The sequence below is a fragment of the Strix uralensis genome, chromosome 27, assembly GCF_047716275.1.
Source record: "Strix uralensis isolate ZFMK-TIS-50842 chromosome 27, bStrUra1, whole genome shotgun sequence".
Classification (NCBI taxonomy): Eukaryota; Metazoa; Chordata; class Aves; order Strigiformes; family Strigidae; genus Strix; species Strix uralensis.
This window is the reverse complement of record NC_133998.1, coordinates 7,071,765-7,097,901: the sequence shown is the minus strand read 5'-3', so window position 1 is coordinate 7,097,901 and position 26,137 is coordinate 7,071,765. Positions and strand designations below refer to the sequence as shown.

The 26,137-nt window shown below is 50.3% G+C and overlaps 1 protein-coding gene across 7 annotated transcripts in view; it reads right to left on the bottom strand.

Annotated features, from left to right (window-relative positions):
• The window catches only part of CELF5 (CUGBP Elav-like family member 5), a 41,406-nt gene extending 20,622 nt beyond the window's left edge, over positions 1-20,784 (bottom strand). For all 7 annotated transcript variants that reach the window (XR_012626524.1, XM_074851360.1, XM_074851361.1 and 4 more), the window contains exons 1-2: positions 20,494-20,784; positions 13,074-13,156 (exon numbers count right to left, since the gene is read on the bottom strand). Coding sequence is in view for 6 of the 7 variants with exons in the window: in XM_074851360.1 (XP_074707461.1) it covers positions 13,074-13,156; positions 20,494-20,782 (372 nt within the window). In the remaining variant the exon portion in view is untranslated. The remainder of the gene's footprint in view (positions 1-13,073; positions 13,157-20,493) is intronic.
• Between the last annotated feature and the right edge of the window lie 5,353 nt (positions 20,785-26,137).

The following is a 26,137-nucleotide window of genomic DNA, read 5'->3' as shown; positions in this document are numbered from 1 at the left end:
GGAGAAGGGACCACATGGATTTCAGACTTCTCAGAAGGAAACCTGGCGCTTTTCCCTGCTCAGCTGCTTGCCTGCAGGGAATAGCTCTCCTGGAAACGCCCACCGTGCATAAACCTCCACCTCCTCAGACACAGCAAGTGGCAAAGAAAGGACTCCAAGGAAGCAGCTCATCACCATAAGACTGCAGCCTGAACAGTGGTCAGGGTGGCCTAAGGTGAGAGTATGCCTGGAAGCTCTTCCTATACCTGCCCGGACTCAGTGCAGGCATGGTCACCTCGCCTAATTGAGCCACTTACTTTCCTTGCAGGAGGGAGGAAAGACTGCCTCTGAACTTGGCTAGAAGCAGCACAGCAAGCAAACATGTTATGTTTCCCCTTCCCCAGCCCTCACGCAGTCAGAGTTCTGTGCACCAGGGTGGCTCTAAAGAAGGGCAGTGCTGCTCTCCAGCAACAGCTCCTTGCCCACAAGGGGAATGCTCAGGTCAAACGTCACAAAACTGCTCTTGTTTATTTGTGGAGAAGAGCCATTTACCTCCCTTGTACCCAATAGTGTCATCAGCAATAATCCAACCACAAGCAACAAGCCTGAGGGGTAGTTTAGCTCACATGATATGGGGACTCTCCAGGTAAAACAGAAGAACACTTCTACCCAGGAGTAGCTGCATTAAGTAACCCACAGCTTTAACTGTCAGATTTGCAAAGCAGGGCAAAACTGTCCTCTGCTGGAAGGTGTATGGGTCCTATGCTGCCCAGAAAGGCAACTGACAAGCTGTAGCCTCCTTCCCAGCTAGCAGGATCCAACTGAGACAGAATCTCCTCCAGGGAACAATGTACAAGGCAGATTTCCACATTCACGGCACATCTCACTCCATGTCTCTCAGCATCACTCACAGAGGCTGACAGTGACTTGAATCAGTGACACTCATAATAAAACACAGTAAGAATATCACATGTAAGACCTGCACACAAGTTGCAGGTCCAGGCATAGTCTGCCCCCTCTCTTAGGAAACACCCTCAGGTAAAACAGCAACAACAAAAATGAAATCAAGCCATAAAAGTCACCAAATAACATGTGTTTAGAAGCCACCATGCAAAATGTGGACTGCTGTCAGTCTCCAAGTGGTGGCTGAGCCAGACTGGCCAGAAACCAGAGGTAGAGCCTACATTCACAACAGCAGGAGGAAACCTGTGAAGTAACTTTGCAGTTCATAGGACACAGATGCCAACCGGAAGGTCACAGGCTGCCATGACATGGCACACCGCTGCTGAAGCCTGACTGCTGGGCACAGGAGAGAGCTTGCAGCAGCTGGGGGCTGTGGGCTGGCTTCCACTGACTGGTGAATCTCAGGCAGGATGAGCAGATGCTGGGACCAGCTCCAAGCGATACCATCCCTCCCTCAAGGAGCGATATGGGGCTGCTTGGCAAAGCCAGAGACTGACTGCTCCCAAAAGGAAGGCCAAGCTGCTGCCATGCTGCACCTCGGTAGGCAGCAGTGCCAACTCCAACTCCATCTCCCAGGACTTGCTGTGTCATCTGGGGGAGAGGGAAAGGCCGAGGGCCCCTTTCCCGCTCTTGATCAGCTGCATGGATTTGCAGAGCTCCTAACATCCCGCTGTGCTGCCACGTGGCCCCAGCATGTGCAGCACTGACACTCATCAGCTTCTGGGCTGCTGCTCCCCCCATGAACTGCCAAGGACCAGGCATCTCTTTCAGCCCATGAGCTGAATGGGATGCGGAGCAGGGTTCAGAAGGACGCGGTCAGATATTGCTTCAGAAAGCCTCATACTTCCTCGCTGAGAGGCAGTGGCTCCTATCACAGCTCACAGCCTCTGGCAAAATGCCTGTGCAAGCCAAGGCTGGGGGTGTTTCGGCAGCAGGCTGGGTGGGAGAGGGCAGGCAGCCCAGATGTGTGCTTGGAAGAGAGGGCTCAGTGCGGAGCCAAGAGGGGCAGCTGGCCACCCCACTCCCCACTGCTCCCACAGCACTGAGAAATAGCTTTGTTTCTACTCAGGATGCAAAACCAGGATTAAGCTAAACAGATGGGGAGGGAGATGGAGGGACAGACTCGGATCTCAGCTTCTGCAAGGAGCAAATCCATCTGGGGGAAGGGAGGGAGGAAGGGGTGCCAGAGCATCACATGCCCACGTGAGCATGGACCCACCCAGGGATGCTGTGGCTGAGGGCTTGGGGCAAGGAGTTGGAAAGGATGGGGGGGAGGTGAGGGAGGGGGTTAAGTACCTGAAGACATCTCCCTATCCCCTCCCCCAACAGGGCTGTCACTCCAGCTCTCAGCACCTAGGGTAAAGAAGATGTTGTCATGGAAACGGTTATTCACCACATGGAACCTGACATTTGCGGTTGCCATGGAAACCAGCTCTTGGGGGCATTCCCTCTGCTTTGCACAAAAGAGACATTTTGATATCATCTCTGGGGAGGGGGCCCCCTCTACCCATCTGTCCACCCCTTCCCTTCCCCCCATCCCAGGGACTGCTTCCCAGCCGAGAATGCACTGCAGGGCCCCCCCCCGGGGGGGGTGAGCCATGGCTGGCCCTACTGAATCTGCCCGCCATGGGGGAGGGCACCCCACAGGGTCACCTACCCATAGCGGGGCGACAGGCCCACAGCAGGGCCACGGCACGATGCCCGTAGGACAGCGCTGGCAGTAGAGGTGCCAGCACTGATGCTAGCACAGTGACGCGGGTTAACACTGCCACAAGTCTGGAGGCAGCATTCGGCCGGGGCGACAAGAGGAAGAGGGGCTGCCTGTGATGAGATCAAGCATGTGGGCTGCTCTGCACCCCACAGCTGTGGCCACAGCTTCACCCTTGCCTACCTGGCCCAGCACCTTGGCAGGGGCACAGGAAGACTCACCCTCTGCCAGTGTCAGACCAAGCCCCTGGCCGAGGGCTGGCCATTTCCAGAGACCTTGCCAGCACCAGTGACTTTTGAGAGCCACCTACCAAACTGAGGTCTGGTCTTCATCTGCTCTGGAAGATGGGGGTAAAGAGGAGAAAACAAGATACAAGAAACTTGTCCAGATGCTGAGGCCTGGAGAACAGCAGCAGGATTCTCCACCTGCTGCTTCCTGAAACGGGAAGTCTCCTGACTGAGGCAGAGGCAGGCATGGTCCTCCTTGCAGAGGACTGGACACCCAGAGGCTTCCACAAAGAGGACAACAACACTTTAATCCTTCTAAATCCCATGTTGCCATCAAAGATGAACAAAATATCAAAGGCCTCCCAAGCAGAGGTGCAACCCTACAAATGCAAAGAGAGTTCACAGTTATTTTAACTCAACAACATAGGTCACAAGGCCTTGTGATGTGTCCCTGTGGGGTCCTAAACTTTGTATACAGGTCTCAGACAAAGAGCTCTGTCCCCTACACAAACTCAACGCACAGAAGCGATGGTCAAGCTTTACCCTTCCCTTTGAGGGAGAGAGTAACAGGACAGCAGGGAGGACACACTTCTGGCTTGCACATCAAACTCTGGAAGCACAAATTCTTCTGGCCTCCAGTCATCATCTCAAGCTACACAGTAATCAGAGAACACACCTGACTGACTAAGAAAGCCGTATTTGTACATGCTCAGCTGGGCCCAGAATCCAAGAGTCAGGATGTGCCTGCATTAAATTCCAAGTGACAAGTACACGCACATGCACAGACATGCATGCTGTTACCACACAAGAACACAAACATATGTGAACACGTATGTGGCATGGAGAACTTAAGCAAATGATTTATGAGCCTGTGCCTGCCTCACTAGCTGAGCTTTATTTTCCTCATTATTCAGCTCAGCGTTATTATTCTCCATTTCTGAAGAATATCACATTAACATTTACCACATGCTGTCAGGCTACCACAGGCCAGAAGTCCCTCACCCCCACTTGCTTTCTTTGGGGTTACTAGCGGGAAGCAACTGGCCAGCCTGATGGGGGCACGAAGCTATACTGACCACTGGAGCGTTACATGCTACAAAGCACAGCAGCCACATTTCCTGTGTAGCCCTCAGGGAGCAGTGAGGAGATAGCTGGAGGTAAGAGTCACTACAGCCCAGAGGAGCCTAGAGGTTCCTAAGGAAGAAGCAGAGGTGAGAGGCCTTACTGGCAAGTGTCTAGATTACACCCCACCCCACCCGCAGCATCTGGTCAGCACAGAAAACCGGGGAACTGTGCTCTGCTTGGGCTTCCTCCCTGTTTTCAACAAAATTCTCCCCCACCCTTGTAGCACTCTTGGAATCAAGGATCTAAAGAAAATCCCTAGCCCTGCTGAAGTCAGAGGAAGCTTTGCTATTGGTTTCATGAAGGCCAAAATGCACCATTTCTCTCACCGCACCCCAAAAAAACCCTTCTGGAGGTGAACTAGCTCCCCACTGATGCCCAGCACAAGCTGTCATATCAGCAATCTGGTAGCCATGTCTTCCAAGGAGGAGCAGTGACCCCCAGCTCTTGCTTCCTCAGCTTTCAAACTGCAAAAACTGGATGGAGGGGGAAAGACCCCTGGGACAGCAGGGCAAGCCTCTCTATTAATTAGGAGTAAGTTATGTAAAATAGCCCCTCAGGTGCAGAGCAGGGGAACCTCACAGTGTTAAGAGGGTCAGAGATAGAAAGCATGAAACACACAATGCAGGCTGGCTCCTCTGGGATGTCAGGAACCAAAAGGCATCCAAGGCCATTGGCAGAATTAGGTCCTGGGCTCTTAGACTATGCAAGTTGTGGGCTGGTCCTTTTCCGGCCAGTTAAAAATGCCCTGCCTGAATGATCACAACCACTTCTAGCTGTGCAGAGCACACAAATCTAAATGCCGATTTGCTCATTTGGATTCTGTTTCTGGTCAGGAATGCAAGCAGCGATGGATTGGTGCCAGTCTCAGTGCTCGAGTCTCCTGCTTGCATCTTTCCACTGACGTCTTCAGTGTACCTCAGTCCTATCCAGAAGAACCATCCTGCCCTGAGAAAGGGGAGTTGTCTCGCACAGAAACACGAGCAACATCAGCACCAAGCACCGTTCCAGCTGTAAAGGCTGCTTATGAATTCACCCCATACAATCCCATTATGAAGGAAACAAGGATAATTATAGTACTATGTTTGTGTTTCAGGGGGAAGAATCAAGGCACATGATGATGAAGGTCATGCAGGAAGTCTGTGGCAGAAGCAGGATGTGAAGTCCACAGTCCAAACCACACAGCTCCTGTCTGCATGGCTAAGGCCATCTCCTTTTTCATGAGCAAGAAAGATTGGTGGAGGACTTTACCCAACTGCTTTTTGTCACCAAGAGGAGGACTCAAACTCCAACTCCTCTCACAAGTTTCTTTCGGAGGTATTTTCCCTAGCCCCAGCACAGAGGGCAAATCAGGCAGAGCAGCGAAGTTAAACCCCATTCCCCACCAAAGCTGAGCAGATGCAGGAATCAGCAAGCAGACATCCGAGCAGCGTGCGGGCCACAACACATACAGACTGGCTGCTTTGCCTCTTGGATTCTCTGCTGTGTTCCTTCTCCCTTAACACAGTTCAGATACCTTTGTCCCCACTGCAGTTAGTGCTGCTCTGGGAGGAAGGCAAGCAACTTATCGCCATGATTCAGAAAGGCTTTGGATCTCCTTGGTAGCTCTATGGAAGTGACAACACCATTATTGTGCATTAACATCAGACATCCAGCAGGGAGGCCAGCCCAACACAGCAATTACAGCCCCTATCATGTACGTGACTGTTTGGCAGACACATTTAAGTGCAGTCTCTCAGGACTCCATGGTCAGCCTGTCCTCACTGGGCTCCTTCCTTGATGTTTCAGTGCACCACAGGGCACCACATCAAGGACATTAGATGATCTTCTCTGTTGCCCTGATCTCTTCTTGTCACTTGTGATTAGTGCTACTGGAGGTCAAAGGAGCTTTCAGGTGAGAAGAGGAAAGTGACAACTTTCTCGGATCCTTTTCTACAGGTGCTAGGACAACTCTTCCCCAGAGGCAACAGGAAGAAAACCCTGGGCCAAATTCAGGCGAGTACCTTTCCGGTTTCTCAAGGGGACTTTTCAGCAGTGTAAAGAGTAGTAGTATTTGGCCCCACACTTTCTCCTGCTCCTTCCTCCCCACTCTTGCAAGACAGGGCTGACAGAACTGAAAATCCAAAAAGCTCCTCTAGCAAGTTCATCAAAACCACAAAGAGATCATTCTGGCCACCAGAAAGCAACGGGCCTGAGGACCCAGGCACAGCTCGGTGCTCAGGCCCACAGTCCTGTGTTAGCTGCAGGATCTTGCTTCTGCAGAGACAGGGTCTTGCCATCCTCGGCTTGCCCAAGGAGGTTCTAATCACAGGAGCCACTGCCAGCTCAAAGGAAGTTGGAAAGTGCTTAGCAGGCCTACAAAAAGTAGAAATAAGATGCTATGAAATGGGTCAGCAAGTTACTCTGAGCAAGTGCAAGAAGGCTGCAGGGGGAAAGGCTGGGAGCACTGCCACACTCACCTGGCTTTGATCTCTCTGTCAGGCTGTTTGGAGAAGACATCCAACACCCATCTTCCCCTGTGCTCAGTGGTGCACTGCTGACCCCGTTCCACGGGACAGCTGGTCCAGCCAACATGCTCAGGTGCTTTGCCATGCACAAGTGGGAGCCTCCGAGGACCTCAGCAAACTGGCAAAGGGCAGAGCAAGGGGCAGAGGAAGCCTGGCTGCCAGACGCAGCCAGGTCTGCAGAGAGCTTGCACAGGCCTCTCGTGGACATGCTGGATGGTTAATGCTCTGCGGCCGGTCTGGGGCCCGACAGCTGGGGGTACTAGCAGCTCCTCAATGCAGCCATGCCCCCACCTCTTCTCCCCCCACAGCAGGTTAATTACAGTGGATGGGGAAAGAGGTCTCTGCTAATTTAAAATACTTCGGTGGCTGCAGACGGGGCCAAGCCGACGGCAGCAGGGACCTTTAGCCCCGGCTGCTGCACATAGGCTGAGTGTACCAGTTCCCATGGCAACTGTTACCGGTCCAAGCAGAGCAAAACCTCCTGCAGTAAGGACTAAGGACGTGCCCACGGGAAAATCCACTGACAGTGGGCCTGAGTTCCAGTGCCACCATAAGAACCCCCTGAGCCATCTCTTCTCTAGGCTGAACAACAAAAGTTATGGCTAATATCAGCTAAACCATTTCACTTTGGGGGTGCTCATAGAGTGGAAGAGAGGCCCGGAGTGATTGCAGGATCTCCCTGTAGGTATTCAAAACCCAGTTGGAGAAGGTCCTCAGTTATCTGATGCAGCTAGCCCTGCTCTGAGTGGTGTTTGACCAGAGACCCCAGAGGTCTCTTTCAACATAAATTATTCTGTGATTCTATATCCATATTCACAAACTCTTGTGTGCATGCACACACACCAAATGACCCTGGGGAGATGGGGATGCAGAGTCCCACTCAGGACTGTGGGTGCCTTTGCAAAGATGAAGGTCTGTGTGGGTTGGTGCACAGGTGTGTGTGTGTGTTCACAAGCACAGGTGAGCTCACCAGAAAACATGCCAGCTCTGGGAGACAAAAGTCTAAGCTCTGTGCTACAAGGAGATGTGAGTGTCCGGCTGTGCAAAGAGTAGCAATTTCTAGGGAGAAAGGGACAGGAGCCTGCATGCGTGCATTTGGTCAGCATGTGGGAATGGGTGCTAATCTTTAATTTCATTATCCTTCCAATTCTGTAGGCAGCAGGAGCCAATGTCTGCCTTGGCAGCTTGCTCTTCCCCTGCCTCTTCAGGGTATGTACTTCGTAGGGCTGCTGCCTTGCCTCACTGATAGTTCTCAGGCCCTTATGCCAAACCCCCACCAGCACAAGCAGTTGCAATTCTCTCTGCAGTGAAAAGGCACTTCTGTTGCTCCTTGCCCAGGGGCTGCAGTACCCTCCTGTCCTGGTGCTGCCACTTCAATGAGACGGCCTTGACATGCTCTCTGTATTGCTACCTTCTACTGATAATGTTGCATGGCTCTCATGAATTTGCTGATATTGTCTATCAAACCTGCAGGATGGACAGGGGAAAAACTTCTCCATCCTGCCCAAAGGTTCAAACTGCAGAGGCCACCTCAAAGATTAACAAACGGAGTCTAGTTTCAGCCCCCAACCAAACATTCAGGCCCCCTACTCCGCTCCCTCAGAATGTCTCTCAGCTTTGCCAGCTGCAATATCCTGTAGTGTTCACATGAAGAAACTCAAGTACTGGTCCAGGCTGGCTTCACACCAGCACTTGTGTGAAAAGAGTGGGGGGGAGAATGTGATGCTTTGCCCTCTCTACCAAAACCCCTCCAAGTCACCTGCATTCCCTTATATCATCACAGGCTGTGGATCCTGACAGATGGCCCATGGTGAGCCCTTGCTCCTGGAAGCACAGGAGACAGCCTGTCCACAGGGGTGCCCTCTGCTCAAGCTCTGCTGGGTCTCTGCATTAATCCTTGTGCCCGACCATCTGAGTTAGTGCTGCAGCATCTCAACCCCTGGTGCATTCCCAGAGTCTCTCTCTGCTCTAATGCTGCTGCTCTCTGTAATTTTCCATTCCCATGTCCCTGCGTTCCCAAGCCATCATGGCATCCATGAGCTCTCCCCCTGATGTAGCCACATTTCAGCACCCCCATCACTGCTCTTAAACTGCCCATATTCCCAGCTTGGATCAATACCAATTTCTGCCACTTACTTGCCTATCTTTCAGCAAGCCCTTCTTTGTTCTGCACAGAAATAAAACTGTAACTGTACCTTGCCAGAAGAATTACTTTTTTAAACCTCCCCCCCTCCACTTCCTTCCTCTATTCTTCTTCCCCTTCTTCTTCAGGAGCAATTTTATGTAATTTGCAACTGTCTGGCTGCAAATGAAAAGAGACACAAAGCGTTTCTGCGAAATATTGAAAAGCTGGCTGCTTCTCCCTCAAATTTCACTTAGCAAGAGCCTTTAACTTGGTGTGTGATCACTGCATGTCATTAATAACCTCTCCAATTCCTTTCAGAACTCAGCAAAGTGAAGGCACAATCACGAATCAAAGGCATGGGTTATTGAGATATAATATCATTTCACTGAGCCAGGGAGGGGTGTGCCAGGGAGTGGGGAGAAGGTGAAACACTGCACTGGCTGGCAGCTGAAGAGGACACTAGATTTAGGAAGAAGCATAAGGGCTTGATTCACTCTCTGTTTTTCAGATCCGAAGACTTCGTCTGTTCAGCCTCCATGGGCTGTGCACCTTTCCTCAAGCCCTGTGGACTCAGGCCATGAAGGGAGCTGGTTTCTGTTTTGTTCCTCGGGCAGATCTGTCCCCATCTCTTGTTGAGTCTTTGGAGCCTGTCAAACTGCTTTACTGGGACTGAGTCAGACTTAATTGTGCAGTTCCCCAGCTTGTCCTCAGGAAGCAAAAACTGGGGAATGTGAAACAGGATCTTTACACATGCAGGACACAGAAAGTACTGTGAAGGGCACGGAGCAGGAGTGTGTCAAGGCTGGCTAGGAGATGGTGCGGGGCGGAGAACTGACCGTGATGCTGGATGCTGCACAGCACGACTCGCTGCCAGCAAGGTGTGATGTGCTTCCCGCTTGTCACCTGTACCAACCAGGATGATGGGCAAGCCTGTCTTGATGCGTGCCAGCCCTCCGGCTGTGCTGAGGTTCACACGTTGCTGTCCGCATCTGAGGGTCCACATCACAATGTGTGGAAACAGGCTCCCGCCCACACAGCCACAAGGCAGGCATTCTTCTTGCCTACCCCCACGGACATCAAGGGCACAGACACTTGGCATCCTTTTAAGCTCCTTACCAAGCCTGGGTGATCAGACACTTCTACTAACTCACGGAGAGTGTACTTTACCTCTCTGTTCTAGGAAGCTCCATCCTTCCTTCCCCAAAAGATTCATGCATTTGTTACTTCCCAACTGCACTGATAGCAATTCACCAGCTCTGAAGGCTGATAAGCATTTTAGATAATACAATATACAGCTGACAGTCTTCTTGCTTTACACCCTGAGCACACTAGCCCTTCAAAAAGGAGGTGAAAGCCAAAAATCTGTCTACCTTCAGAAAAAGATACTAAGCCTTACTGTCAAAAAATAAGCTTTTTTGAGTTTAAATTCTATTTAGTTACCATACATCCAACAACTCTCACTTTAAAAATAAACAAGAATTTTGATCTCCCAAAAGAAGAACTTGCCAGAAATGCCACAAAACCAGAGAGAGACCAAGGCGATTCCTATTGACTTATGTGGAAAACCTACAACATGAAACCTCAGGAAAGCTACACTGCAGGTATGGCCCTGCAGGAAACAACGTGGCAGCATTCCTAGATGGGCTGACATCGTTAGCATCAGACCTGGAGGCCCTAAGCAATACCTCTGTGGGCACAGGCCTACCCAGTGACAGACTTGGAAGAGAACCCAGGAGTCCTGCTCCAGCTGCCTGATCACAGCCTAAGGACCTATCACAAACCATATCAAAGCACTTCCTTACCAAACCCCCAATCTAGACTAAGCAAGTCATTTGTCTCTATCCAGGTTCATGAACTGTTGAGATCAACCACTAGTCTCTGCATTGAGACCAACATACTTGGGTACTTGGGGCATCTGTGGTTGCTTTGCAATACAGTGGCAAGTACAGGATTACCGACAAGATCCTTTCTATGCCTCTTTGACACCTTGCTGTCTCTAAACATGCTGATGCTTGGTCATGCATTCAGATGACAGTTTGTGTCACCCTACACTGATGTCATACACTCTTAAACTTTCTTCCTGCTATTGCTACGTGCAATAAAGAGATAGTTAATGTGTAAAACAAACAAGAAGTCACTTGTTTACCAGACTATGGCCCATTTACTGAAATCCCAGCACTGTGGTCCAGTACATTCTGTTCTCTGTTCTATGCTAGGGTCCCCATTATATTTCTGGTGAGAGGCTTTGCCACAGAGTTCATCAAAAGATGATCTAGATGTGAATGTACAGAGATGAAATTTCACAGCCTTGTTCCCAAAATAGGAAACAATCAGTTACCTAGCATTCCTGCCTTTCCAGAGTATTGTCTGTCATCAGTTGGGTCAGAGGGATCTGTAATACTATACAGACACAAGCAACCAGGCTAAGAAAACAGTGCTGAAAGCTACCTCAAGCCAGCCAGCCCATGTCCGTGCCAAGACTGCCTCCATGAACATCAGGATGGAGGTCTGTTCTGTTCTGGTAGTAACCGTCTCTAAACGACCACTAAAATGACCAAAGAGAGAGAATCCTGCTTTCTTGGTCATTGAGGGACTTTCCAAAAGAGAAACTAAATGTGATGAAGTGGTGTACTGCCAGCCTGAAAACAGACAGCTCCAAATGCAGCACAGCTCACCTTTATTTTAATCCTGAAGCTTAATTACACCACAATGCTCATTAACTGTCTCCAGACAAACACGTTCAAAAGTATTCAGCTAGCACAGACTTCTTACCGTTCCCAAGCAGTTTCTTACACCTCCCTTAACATAAAAAGCCTTTAGACCAACACAGATAAACTGCCGCTTTAAATACTACTCCATGCAGCACTCTGTAACCACTGAGAGCACAAACAGTAGAGAACATAGTGAAACATGCAACAAATTCCCAGTGTAGAACTGCAGCAAAACTGAGATTGCCTTGACTTCACTGAGCCTCACATGAATAACCGTTCAAAGTCCCTCTGCAGGTACTACGTAGAGACATGTCTGTCTTCTCCATTGTGTACAGCACTGTACCATGACTCATCACGACTGCTCCTCCATCCCTGGACTTGTTCTTTATAGACTCTGTCAATTCTGCCCTGGACCAACACCCACAGAAGATTACACTGCTTTGGCCTGAAAGGCTGACCTTTTCTCCTCACACAAAATTAACTCAAACAGATTCTGAGCACCTGGTAATCTGGCCCTTGCTGCCCTGAGATAACCTGAAACAGTAAAGATCCTATTAAGTGGCAATTAAGTTACGTGCATTTTCGAGCCCTCAAAATGCCAACACGGACCCATGCAAAAAGGAAGCACAGGTAAATAAATATGGAAAAGGATGTGTGCATGTGGAGGTCTTCAGAGGAGCTGGGAGAGGTGAAGGAAGCTACTTGGACCTGTATGGGTTGAAGAGCAAATGTTATGGTTAAGAATTCCTAACACCTCTCCAGAGACCCCTGGTTTACATTAATTATTCTGTTGCCTTGAGCACTCAGGGCCTCCAGTGAGCTTCCCTCTGTAAGTACCCAACTCCTCCACCTACCTGCCTCCAAATGAATCCTTCCAAAGTGTTTCATCAATCCCCTCAACACAGCAAGGAAAATGCCCAGTCAAAGCTCTCAAATCATACTAAAATGGGAATGGCAACAATTCAGAACTCCTTTCAGCTCACCAGCAGGTCCCAGGCAGGCAGAGGACTTCCCTGCAAGGAGGGACCTGTTCTGCAGTGCCTGGCCTCCTGAGATCTCCACTGTATTTTTCTCCCAACACCAGTTGCAGAGAGAGCAGGACCCAGGAACAGACCACAGCTAGTTCAGCAGTTTTGGTCTCACCTATATAACCCATTTCTCTTGCAAACAATGGGATGTGCAAGTGTATTTTTTTTTCTGAGAAGCTGATCCAACTCAGCCACTGCACTAGAAGTCATTTTGGGTCTTGCACCGAGTCACCCAAGAAATTGTCCAGGCACCCTGCAGGGCAATGGCAGACTAAGAGCAGATGTACCAGGAAGTTCTGCACACCTGGAGGAAAAGGGTACCTTGCTTTGTCTCCTGTCAGCTTTCCAGCATGCCCACTGTGCAGGCTGGGTCCACGCACTTCACCCAAAAGCCCACAGCTCCCTAGTGACAGGGACAGATAGCTGAAGACATTGCGTCACACCAGAGACCAAAGAGAAGCACAGAAATAGGCTTGGGTGGAGTTACATGGGGCAGCCTTGGCAAGCTGCAGAAAAGAGCAGCAGCTCTGTGAAGAGCAGCACTGTGCTCTGACTCCCACATCCCCTGTTGTAACCAAACCACATCTCCCTTTCACAAGCAGGGAAGTTATCTAAGCCACTTCTCACCCTCACTTCCTCCCCTGACAATCCCCCATTTGCCTGCTCATGCCATGAGCTCCAGGCACAATTCACTGGGACTTACCCCTGGCAAAGTCTTCTGCTCATGCAGCGCTGTCTGGGCTTTGATGGCAGAGTCTCTGGCGCAGTATGTGAGGAACGCACAACCTGCAGTCGATACAAATGTCAAGTTAGACATGCAGTTGCAGATGCACATCAACACAACGTTCCTATTCGGTAACAGCAGGTGAACGAAGTACAAGAACTACAGATGCTGCCCTGTTCCATCAGGCCTCCACCCCAACATTTCTGCTCAGGTACAGAGGAAGTGCCTAGGAACAGCCCTTGTGCGGGGTGGGAGGGCAGAAAGGGAGGCTTGCTAATTAAAGGTGCAAATGTTACCTAATTTGGATGTGTTGAAGACTCTAGGGAAAAAGACAAACAACATGAAAGGACTTGTAGGCCCCATCCAAGGTCTGTTGAAGTCCTGGAAAAGGGCCCTAGTGAATCAAATAGGTTTGAAACAGGTGTTGAACAAGGTGAGAAACAACAGGAGAGCAAAATGCAAGCTAACGTTGCCTGTGGGAGAAATAGCCAAGGATCAGAGGAGATGCAAGGACCAGTACGATTATTGATGCAAAAAAAAAAAAAAAAAAATAAAAAGGAAAGAGGAAGAGCATCTGGGATTTTAGGCTCATGTGAAAGCTCCATGATCGAGATTCACAGAATCATGGAAAGATACAGAAGGAGAGGCCTGGCTTTCTGTGCCATACATACACCCATACAGTATGCACAAACACACACAAATAATACATATGCATAACAAGGGAAATACAGAGAACAGCAAAGCATAATGCATTCTGCAAGGGCCAACTTAGAAGCAACATAAAAAGCACATGGAAAAGGCCAGATCCTGACATTCTTAGTCAAGACCTGACTCAACATTTTAGCCTAACACCAGGCCAGGGGAGGAGTGGAGGAATTGTAGCCCCTCCAGAAAGAGGAGGAATCATCTCTGGGTGCTCTGATGCTAAGAATAATCAAATGAAACTAAGCAAAGGAAAAATCTGGCTGGTTATCAAGAAACATTTCCTAGCAGAGAGAGATTTATTAGACTGTGGAATGATCTCCCCAGGGAAGTGCCTGGAGCTCCATCACTTGAATTGTTTCAGATGAGGATGGGCAAAGCACTGGTGAATAGACTCAAAGGCTAGAATGCATCTGACCCCCTCACTCATCCCCCTCCTATTCGCAGTGGCATTTCACATTCTAAGCAAAGGCAGGACATGTCCCTTCAGCTTGTTGCTAAATGTCCATGTCTATATTGTTGTGCTGGGGCTGCAGATGCACTGTTATGGCCCAAACAGAGAGGCCCATTCTTTTGCCCACACCTTCTTGTGTCTGGCTTTGGGTACTCCAAAGCTGCTTCAGCTCTCCACGGACCCAAAGGTGGATGCAGGACAGGGACTGTCCGGGTCTGTCCCCTCCACCCCAGAATGACTCCATGGTACACAACACTTTTAGGCCATGCAGAAGCCAGCTGCTCAAGACAATCCCAACCCATGGCATTACGCTGTTCTTCCATCCCAACTCCAATCAGTTGCTGCTGCTAAACAAATCACATCTGTTCTCGCAGCTCTTCCTAGGAAAAAAAAAATTCCATAAACAGCATACAAGTATTAGGTATCTCTAACAGGTACTAAAGCTCCCTATTGCCCAGGTTTTGACTGCTGCACCAAGGCCAGACGTGGGATCACCAGATAATTTAACAGATGCAGTGAGGCCAGGAAGCATGTAGGTGACCTTCACTTCTCATGGCAAAGGCAGCTAGCTCTACTGCGGGGGGAAGCACCCCTTCACTTTCGCTCTCCCCTCACACAACTGCTGTGATGTCAAGCATCAGAAAAAGTCTCAGAAGCACCTGTATAACCAGAGAGCCCAAACCCTATGGCTAACAGATTTAGAGGCCTGGCCACCAAAGCCCCAAACACAGATGCTTGCTTGATTCCACCTGCTGCTCCAGTCTGCTATTTTGCAAGTCACACGAGACCCATTCTAAGATAACTGGGGTCAAGTTTAGCACACAAAACTCTGAAGTCAGGAGTTGGGACTAAGTAATTTATTCCACTGAGAGCTTCAGTGCATTGGTACCATGCCCATGTACAATGAAGACACCATCCTTGCCTCAGGAGAATTAGCCATCAAACCCAAGAAAACTAAGACTAGGAGAGGAATAAGTATATATGAAGCTACCTGCCGAGTTAAGCACTCAAACCCAGTCCACTGAGTCCCAATTCTAGTGCTCAGGAACATCAAAATTGAGGTAATGCACAGTGGCAGGCTCAAAGACCTCAGCCCATGCAAGGACAAGGATAAAACAAGGATTGGACAAAGGTGCACCATTTAGTGGGGATAAATGAGAGACACTCCTCACATGGGGATAAAGAGTTATTTTGCAAGGTACTGTTATCATGCCAGATAAGGGATTTGTAAAGCCCAGCAACGCCTACACTCACCAGCACCAATCCAAAAAAGTGCCACGAATCCCTTCCCTAGAGCCCTCCAGTCCTTCTCTTCCCTACAGCAAAGGCAGCCCAAAATACTGTTCATCTTTTAGGTGCTCCTGTCTTGGGTATTTGTACCAAGAGGTAGCAGCCTCTGGAGACTGAATCATCCTGCAGCTATGCAGCCTGAAGATGCCTCACTCAAGCCTCCTGCTTCACTCCCAGGGCAATCCTTGCTGCTGGTCTGCTTTTCAAGCATGTGGATACTTGCTCAACAGGAGCCCGCTTGTACTTCCTCCCTTCACTCAAGCATGAAACACACTTGGGCAGCCTCTAACAACAGGCTGTGTCTGGGCTGGACTGGGACAAGCAAGCCTATGGGCACAGGACAGTCCTGTCTGCTGCTCCATCCCTGAGCTCTCTGTGTCTCTAAGCTTTCAGGACGTTCAGCTCATTCATTTCATCTTGTTCTTACTTCCCAAATGGCAGGAATCTGTGAGGCTGTACTGGTTGTGGAAAGAAGGAAGCTAAAGAGGTCAGCTACATCCTTTAGAAAACATGATTACTGTCCTCCACAGCCAGATGTTTTGGAGGTAGGATGCTGGAGTCAATTCTATTCTCCTTGCAAAGTCCTGGTCAGAAATACAGAAAGGGGTTTTGCAGAAACAATACACTCTAAGCCTAACTGTGTAAACAAGTATTTGGGAAAAAGAACCTTCCTTCCTGAAGAGACATTATCTCTTGCAACCTAACTCTTCAGCTGCTCCTTAGGATACAGCAAGTCTGTGAAGCACGAGGCATTTTCCACAGCCTCCCATTGTCCCCTGCCTTCACCCAGGTGCCTGAAGCTTACAGAAGTACCAGAGACTCAAGGAAAGCCACGTTTTCCCAGCTAGTAAGGGCTTTCATGCTGTGACAGGACCCTGCTTACCATGTCTTTCATGGGTTCTTCAGGCTCCTAAAACTTTGAGCCTGACAGAGGCACCCAGGGATCCACTCAACAGTGAGATGTCCACAGAGGTGCAAAGGGGCCTATCGCTTTCACGAGGTTTTCTCACTTCTGCATTTCCTGCTTTAGTTAACAGCAAACTCAGGTCGACAGGCTTATGCCCCTTTGGGCACTTCTAACACCAAGTCAGCCACACCTGCTGAGACATGGGACATGGTGTTAAAAAGTACCGGCCTTGAAGGTCCCAGCCGCCCTGCCAACCAGGTGGTGTTGATGATCCAGTCACAGAACAGGGAAGCGTAACAGCACCCAGAGCACTGTCTATAAAATCAAGCTGTTACAAGTCCTAAAAGGGGGAACTTGGACCGGAGCTGCTGCTGGACAGTGAGAGTCGTGACCCTTGGTGGCCAGCGATGCCTCCGACATGGTCTGCTTCCTCTGAGGACTGAGTGACTCACCTTTTCGAGTCTTGATCACAATTGTTATATTGATACAACAAACCATATATTAACATCTGACCAGATCTGCAGGGGTTCCAGGTGACTGGAAATTGTAAATTAAGCTGTACTATAATACTTACAGACTGTACTATAGTGATTTTGATTATAGAAATCCTGTGCCATTCTAATTCCAAATTGTGTGCTATGCTAATTGCAAAATTCTATTACAAAAATAAAGCTTTAAGTGTAACTATGACTTGGTGCCATCATCATTTTGACAAGGATCCCTAAAAGAACCTATATATTCCCTTAGTGTGGGGTGACACCACCCTACTCCCACTGGCTCCCAGAGGGTTTCCCTGTAAGCAGAACCCAGCCTAGTTCCACTTGGAAGAGACCGCATCAAAAAAAAAAAAAAAAAAAAAATATTTTGTGCCTGATTGTCCCTACAAACCACACACTGACTCTGGGATTTAAAGTCCCTTCAGATCCTAAACATTACTCCAGACATCAGCAGTCTAAAGCCCTGAGCAAGAAAAGGCTGTCAGTTTGCAGAAGAGAGCGGTCTCTAGATTCAGCTTAGCATTAGAAATCACATCAAATACTTCAGCAGGGAGCTTATCTACAAGCCTGAAGAAGCCGAGTCAAAACTCATCTGCCAGTGGGGCAAGTTAGGCTGACGTTGTTACTGCCTCCCTGACCTTTGGAAAAGCCACCCATCTGTCCACACACTGTGCACTTACTCCACACACCCTGAGAGAGGACTGCTCCTGCCCCACCATTCTCCTGCAGTTCAGTTTAGTGTCTCACACTCCAGAAGCTCTCCACCTTCCCTACCACAGGCATGGCTAGGAAACCCATCCAGGAGAGCACAGTTGACACTCATGGAAGAACTGCCTTCTGTCCAATCCTGGAACACAAGGCCAAAAAATTTCCACTTGATTCTCCCTGCTTGGTCTCCTCTGATCCATTCCAAAAGCCTGTTCAAATGCCTCCCTGCTCTTCCCATGAAAATATTAGCTTTAAGACAAACATTGCTATTAACATGCAAATGTATCTGTGATTAACATAAAACTGCCTAATGAATAATATTAGGAGGCTGGAACAGTATCAACTACCAGCAGTCAGGTTGCTGAGACATGAATAGTCAGGCACTAACAAAACCGTTTCATAACGGTGCTCATGCTTCTCGCAGGCCTGTAGGATCCTCCTCCGCCTTCAGTGAATTCTTCAGTTCTCAGCACCTGTACAGGTCAGTCCTAGCTAGTTCTTGGGCTCTCAGCCTCTGCAGCCCAATTCACACCCCTGGCAGAGGCCCCTGGCAGAGACCCCTGGCAGGCCTTTTCCACCCTTCCTTCATCCCTGGGGGCAGAGGCAGCTGCTCAGCTCCATGTCAAGCTGCAAAGAATTGCAAGAGGAGTTGCTGGGCTTTACCAGAAGTGCTGGCTTCTCACACAACTGCTTCTCCCCATTTAGGGAAAGAAAGGGAAAAAGCAGATGGAAGCCGCATGTGAGCTGTCAATCGGATCTCACTGCAGATCAGGGAACATGGGGAGAGAAAACTGAATCTGCTGTTACAATTGCCCAGAAAGATTATGGCTTCTGTATGGCGCAGGAATGAGTGCATAGTTACCCAGACTTCCTAAAGTCTTCCTCTGCTCAGGGGCTGTGAAGCCCTGGCCAGTTCCTCTGATAGTGCTCGAGGCCACTGCAGCTCCTGGGTCAGGCCTGACACCCTCCAGGCCTGCTGATGCTAACGGGAGCAGCGGCTCCTTGCCAGGTTGGCCTTCTTGCACAGAGCCTAAGCCAACAGAGCCAGACCTGGTAAGACGGGAGGGGAAGGCTAGGGTCAGGGTTGGCTGGACCGTGGGTCTAATTTCTTCACCGCATGCTAAATCCCCACAACATCCTTGTGGAGGAATGACTTCTTCAGAGAGGTATATTGCCTATTTCCAAACCAGGCCGAGGGTCTACATGTAAACCCATGCCACCAGGAAAGGAATCCTCACCTTTCACTTTGTACTAAATCGGGGGCAGCCAGAGGAAACCGAAGGCATGTGGAAATGACTGTACAACAGCCACCAGAAGAAGCTACACATCTCAATGGCCTCTTCTGGACAGAACAGAGCACCAACAACCCCTGACCAACACCTGCATCCACTCAAAAATGTCAAAACCAAAGGGATAGATTTATTTTGCTGCAGGAATCCCGCATTTAGCAGCAAGTTAATGTCACACAGATCTAGCTAATACCAGTGCTGCCCCCTCTAATTTCCACATCTAAGTGGCAGATCCCTAGAATCCATCCCCTGCCTGGAACCTGACCTCAGACCACACAGTCTATATTTAATATGTCAACTGAAATGAAATGTGCAATTGCCTCAGGCCCATTCTCCTCCTCACTGGGTTTGAAACCTGGCAACTCACTGTCAGATGGTAGCAGGTTTGGACTCAGTCCCTTGCACACACAGACACACAAGCACATGGCATTTTGGTTCTGAAGTCCCACCAGACATACTACTTCAGTTAAATTCAAGACAGCCCTGCTCCCACAGGCTTTAATGAGGAAGTGTTTTCCTTTTGTGCTGGGGTTAGATTTGGCCTTTTGTTTGAAAATAAACTTATTTCTCTGTTGTCCCCTTCCCGCTTTGTTCAGCCTAGAATGGTTCAAGTTGCCACGGCACTCACAGTTTTTCTTAACCTTCCTCCTAAATCTGAAACCAGAGGCATCGGGATTGAACACCACTCACGCTCCCTCCGGCGTGAACCAGCACATGTCCCCACCACGAATCGTTTTAGGTCACAGAGGCCCGGGCTGAGCACTGACAGCCTTCAAGGTACTTACTGTAGGATACCTGCAGGCTTGCTCTACATGTGCCAGGGAGTGGTGCTGCGATCACGCTCTGAGATCTCACAGCAAACGGCTCCGTGAACTCCCATTCATGGCTGGAGCTGTGGTGATCACAAGGTCCCAAACACCTGCTGGGGGTGGGCTAGAACGGCTCCACCGAAGGGAGCTGACATCCTGAACGCCACAGCTTTTCAAAATACAGCTTTCAAATACAACAGTAAGTGCTGCTAAGGAAGCCGCCTCAAACTTTTGAGCATCCACTAAAGGTCCTTCAGCGATGACAGAGCCCTCATCTCTCCCAAGCTACCATCAAGAAGGCCCCTCATCTACCCCAAACGCCGTGGGCAACAGCAGGTTTGCGGCCGATGCTCTTTGTTACGCGGATTTCAGAACTGCAGCGCCGTGTTCGTGTCTGGGTGCGGGTCAGAGACCACCGGGAGGACGGACGGACGGCCCCCACCGCCGGCGCCCGCGACCTGCAGCACCCTCAGCCCGCCCCGCGCCCCCCCGCGCGCCGCCGCCAGGCCCCGCGCTGCCCGCGGGGCGCCGGGGCCCGGCCGGAGGGCTCCGACCCCCGCCCGGGGACGCCGACCCGTTCCCGGGCAAGGGTCCGGGGGCGCGGCCGCCCCGGCGGGGGACACAGCACGTCGCGGTGGGTCACGCGTGGAGCGACCCGAGTGAGGGCGGGCGGGGGGCGGCGGGACCCGCCGCCCTTTGTGCGCGCCCCGGGAGCGGGCCTCGCCGCGCGGGGCCGGGCTCACCCTTGTGCATGCCGGTGTAGCGGTCCTTGAGCACGGTGAGCTCGTAGATCTTGCCGAACTGCTCGAAGAGCGGCTTGAGGTCCTTCTCCTCCAGGTTGCGCGGGATCTGCCCCACGAAGAGCTTGATGGCATCCAGGTCCTTCATGCTGTCGGGCTGCGCGGGGGGCTCCGCGCCGCCGCTGCTGCTCATGGGGGAGGTTCGGCGCGGCGGGCGCGGCGGCTGCGGCGCTGGCGGGAGCGGCGGCGGCGGCGGCTGCCTCCTCGCCTCGCCCTCGGTGAGTCTGGCCATGCCCCGCGCCCGGCGCGGCTGCGGGCGGGGGCGGCGGCGCGGCTGGGAACGGCCCCGCCGCCGGGAACGGGAACGGCCCCGCCACCGCCGCCGCCAACGGGAACGGGAACGGCCCCGCCAACGGGAACGGCCCCGCCACCGCCGCCGCCAACGGGAACGGCCCCGCCACCGCGCCACAAAGAGCCGCGCCGCAGCGCCCTCTGCGGGAACGGGCCCGCCGCGGGCTGCGCGGGGCCAGGGCGGGGGGCGGGACGAGCCCCCCGGGAGGGGCCCCTCGGCGGGGAGAAGCCACCAACGCGCTGGCGGCCACGGACGAGGAGACGCGGCAGCTGCGGCCGCGCCCCGAGGGCCCGGGAGGAGGCAGCGCCTGTCTTCTCTCGGGGCGTATTTTTAGGGCCCAAGCTCTGGAAACACCGAGGCCCTGGGAGCAACGGGGAGAGCTCTAAGCACCCACGAAGAGGTCCCTTGTGCTCAGCAGGCGTGGGAGGTATTATTTGTAGCACCTGGTACTTATCTCAGAAGAACAAATTGTCATCAGCTGCCAGGAAATTAGGCATCGGAGCTTCTTCCAAAATAAGAGCTTGCTCTTGTATTGCGAACAAAAGACAAGACGGAGTGCCCTTCCACAGCAGCAATCAGTGTTTTCCCCCTTTTTCTCGGTGTCTTGGAGCCAGGGTCTGGAGGAAAATAAATTATTTAAAGCAGAAGATTTCCTAACACAGCCCTCCCGCAAAGTGAAGAAACTAACAGGGCAGTGAGCACAGCCACAAGCACCAGTCCTGGGGGGGGCTTAGCTGTGATGGGAAGCCCCAGGTCTACAACCCTGGCTAGGTGTCTCTGCCGCAGGCCCTCATGGGCAAAGCCCCCTTTCTTTTGGGAAGCTCAGCCCCCTCCTGACAGCGGCTCAGCAGAGGTGTTTCCAGCCAGGTCCATTCAGACTTTGCCTGGTGGCTGGAAGCTGGTCACGTATCTGTATTGAAGCAGCCATTATTGCTACCAGGGTCAGAGGCGACTCCTCGTGCGAGGATGAGGATCGCTCTCCCACCAGCCTCTCCAGTTCTGGCAGCCGACGTGAGGCAGCAGGAGATGTCAGTGCTCTGAGCAGCACAGTCCAGGTGGCCCGGGCTGTCTCCACTCTGCTCCACCTCGTACGCCCGGGCGATGCTGAGGCACAGCACACCCAAAGCTCGTGCTCACAAGGAGCAGCGGCCCTCAGCAGCGCAGCTGCAGGGATGCGGCCCAGCCCAGCTCTGCCGCCCACAGCCACACACCACCTGTATCCCACAGGACATTTCCTCTCCAGTGGGCACGGCTTTTGTGGTCACGCCATGTATTTTATCCCGTCATCCTGTCCCAGTGTCTCTGAAGATGAATGGACTCCCACACCCTCATGCTGCGAGAAGGGAGGGGGTTGCTTGCAGAGGTAGCTTGGGCAGACCCAGGTGCTCAGCTCTTCTGAATGTGCCAGGCCCGAGGCTTTACAAAGGACCACGGTGCAGGCACAACCCGGCCTCTCTTCCCCTTGCTTAGTCTCCGCTAGGAGCTTTCCACCATCTCCCACCACTCTTGCCCTTGGATCCTGCAGACAGACAGAGGCAGTGAGTGGAAGAGAGGACCCTGCTATCCAACACATACCCAGCGCAACAACAGCTCCATGCGCCCACACAGCAGCCCGACTCAGCGGACTGCCCTCTTGCCGGCTCCCCAAGTCCCATCCTCCTTCCTGCCTTTTCCCCACAGTGCCCCACATACTAACTCACACAGCTCACCCCCCAGGGCACTGGCTCAAGTACTACCCAGATCCGTTATGCTTGATTTTACACAGAAAGTAGAGGGCTAACTCCAGGCCTCTGCAACAGGAGATACTTGCAGCAGGTTTCAATGCTGGTATCTGTGCAGGAAAGGTTAGGAAGAAGAGGGTGGGTTATCAGGGGAAGTGGGGTCCCAATCCTAGGGAACAGAGGAAGGAATGGAGGGTACTGTTCACTGTTCATGTATGAGCACCCACTTGGCTCCCAGGCTAAAGTCATGGCAAGAATGACAGACGCCCCTGCAGAACCAGAGGCACGTGCTGGCCCTCAGTAGGAAAGCACTGTGGATTCATTCCTCTTCTCTCTCGTGCTCAGCAGAAGAGCAAGCTACAGTTCTGCACCCGTCCTTCTCTAGCCCTGGCTATTGTCCTCACCTGTGTGTGGAGCTGCCAGAACTTAAAGTCCAGCAGATGCAAGAGCCTGGAATTTGCATCCAGGCTTTTTGCTGAAATGGACTCACAAAGGCCCTCAGCTTTTTGGAGCCTGGCCTGAACCCAGGGGCCATTCCAAGGTGTCTCAAGACTCTTACTGTGGAGCTGCCTTGTGTCTGAGGATGGTACCACTCCTAAAATTCACCTTAAAACCCACAGAATTCCCCACACCAGACAGACATCTCTTGTTACATCTCTTGCAGAGTTCTGCCATCTATTCGGAAGCCACAGATGCATCAGCTGGGAAACCTATGACAAGCCAAGCTGTTCTCATTTTTAACAGATGCAAACAGATAAGGCAATCTTAAAACCAAGAAATCTTTATCACAACAGCAGCAAACCTCACCTTGGATGAATCATGGCTAAACAAGTAATGTTTTCAAGCACTTTTCCATGCCTAGCCTGCTTTTTCATGTTAGCTGCTGCAGCACAAGCTGCTGCTCTAGGCTTATGATACGGCTCGAGGGACCCACTGCCTCAGGTGGAAAATGTCTATTTAGAAGGAAAGATCTATCCAGTATCTTTTGGAGTCCATGAATGGACATATTATAATCACCCCAACTGCAGCAGAGAAAAACAGACATGAAAACACTGCTGATAAATGAAAAATAGAACAGCTGTCAATCAGCACCTGGAAAGTTTATAGAGCTGGACACAGAATTATATACCACAGTAATAAGATTAAGGGGTAGATAAAAGATAGTCATAGCACCAAGAGAGAGTGAAAAAGGGAAATGACAGGTCACTTTTCAGATGAAGAAGAAACATGTTGCATCTGTCACTGAGGAGGCTGCAAGGGAGAGCTAGAAGGGGCACAGGAGAGCTCAGATGCATGATTCCCACCAGGGGATGAAGGAACAGACTCTGCCCAAACCTGAGACATTGCTTCAAAAAAGAATTGTTAAAAGAAAACCACATTGTGTGCCTGGGAAGTTTCTCTTCTACAGAGAGACATTTGCTAGTAAAAATACCCAAGGTGTTTACTTTAAACACATCTATACTTTCCTGGCTTCTTGTGGAATATGAGTGTTTGGATTTAGACAGGGGCAGCTTAAGATAAAAGGTGAAGAGGTCCAGTCCAGTGGCCCAAATTTGAGAAGGGCTCAAACAAAGGACACAGGAACAGCAAGATATACTTTGCATTAGGAGCACCTGCCCTTTCCTTCCAGCTCCTAAAGTCATCAAGGAATGGAGAAAATACAAGCTGGAGCTCTGAATTTCCACATCTCCTAGGAGACAGCACTTGAGGCAGGAAATCCTCACAGCAGCCCAGAAAAAAGAAGGAGGGAAGGATATATCAAGGATTCTTCAAAACAATCTGCCTTCCTTTACCTGTTTGCTCCCCAGGTAAAAGAGTCAAAGGACTAGTTAAGACAGCCCTGGCAGAAAATATCCAAGCAACAATATAGTATCTCAAGAAGATAAAAGTTCATTCCTGTAATGTGATTGTCTCTGGTCTGGAGCAAAAGGTTCTGCAGAGAAAACTGCTCCAAAACAGACAGATTAACAGCTTAAAACAAAAACACCCTCTCGGTGTAAAAGATTACAACTTGCTATAAGCTTTCATCCTCTCTTGTTTACCAAGACCTTGCCATTTACCTTTCATTGGATATATCCCAACCAATTTAAGATTAGGCTTTTTTCGTATTTTAACTTTGCAACAAAAAAAAAAAAAAACCCTAAGTTTTAAAGCTTGTGGATTTTATGACCGGAAGTTGTCTATAACAGTGGGCAGATAGGAAATGCACATCAAAGATTCCTGATATCTTTCTGATCAAGAGCAGCTGTTCTTTGAGGATTTAAAAAAAAAAAAAAAAAAAAAAAAGCCTTGTTGCCCGTTACACAAAAAGTTTGGGTTGTTTTCAAACCACTTCTTCCAACACTTAAAAGAAAGCTAGTCAGAAAAGAACAAAACATAGCCCCCCTTTCCCAATTAAGGGGAGGCCACTTATCAGCTCTAGAACCATGCAATATTCAACTGAGCTGATCAAATTCAGTTTGGACCTGGTTTTAATCAGCAAAGATATTAAACTCCGCTGATTTGATCTGGCTTCTCCCTCTGCCCCCCAAACACTCCTGGAGCATGCATTGTGCGCAGAGATGGTTGTTTCTGTCACATGCTTTAGATGGGACAAATTTAAAAGAACTGAGCATCCCTAGCATCTTGGGTTCATACCCACACCATCTGCTTCTCTTTCATCTCTTTCTTTTTTGTAAATTCTTTATCTTCCCATTACCTTTAGCTTCTGAACACTGTATTAAGACATGTTATAAATATTCCTGGGAATAAGTTTACGGCATGAGGAAACTGGCTTCGGGACACCATCTAGTATCCTCATGCTCTCTCTCACTTAGTCGAGAAAGAAATGTGACACTCGAATAGAGAATGGCTGAACACAGGATTAGAGGAGAATGCCTCAGTCATTGAGTCTACCCATCTCCACCCCTGCTCCAAGCAGCTACAGCACTGAGCCCTTTTTTAAGAGACAGTTTTATGAAGAAATTTCTTTTTTCTCCTGCTATCCCTAGTGAAAGGTTAACTGAGCAGTTACAAATTCAGCATTTAGGAAAGCTTAGTTTCAATTCACTGCTCCACCCCACATCTTCCACACAACCCTGAGCTGTTACAGCCCCAGCACCTCTATAGAGCAAGGGCCTTAGTACCTCCTACTTCACCAAGGTGTTGCAAGTGTCACGATATATTTAAGAGCATGAAGCATTCAGATACTATGGAAACCAGGGCAAGAGAAAAACCAAAAATAGATGGAAGACGCAAGCTGTTGAAAAGTCTGGAAAAGTCTTGCTGAGGAAGGCTGTGCTTGCTGCAGCTCATCCCAGAGCAGGATCCATTTAGAGCTCAAGCATAAAATGTCCTCTCTTCACTCTTTCCACAGCTTGCCATTTTTCTCTGCCACAGGGAAAGGAATATTCTTTTTCCTCCTTAGGCCTTTAATTTCCCCTCTATTTAACAGGCATCCTAATTACCAGTTCCTTTGAACGATTCACATTCTAGCTTGCCCTTCCCATGACCTGGAGTAGACCACTGTCTGACTGCTTTTGTATAGCAGGATTATTAGGAACATATCATGAGAATAAACACTACAGAGCACTCT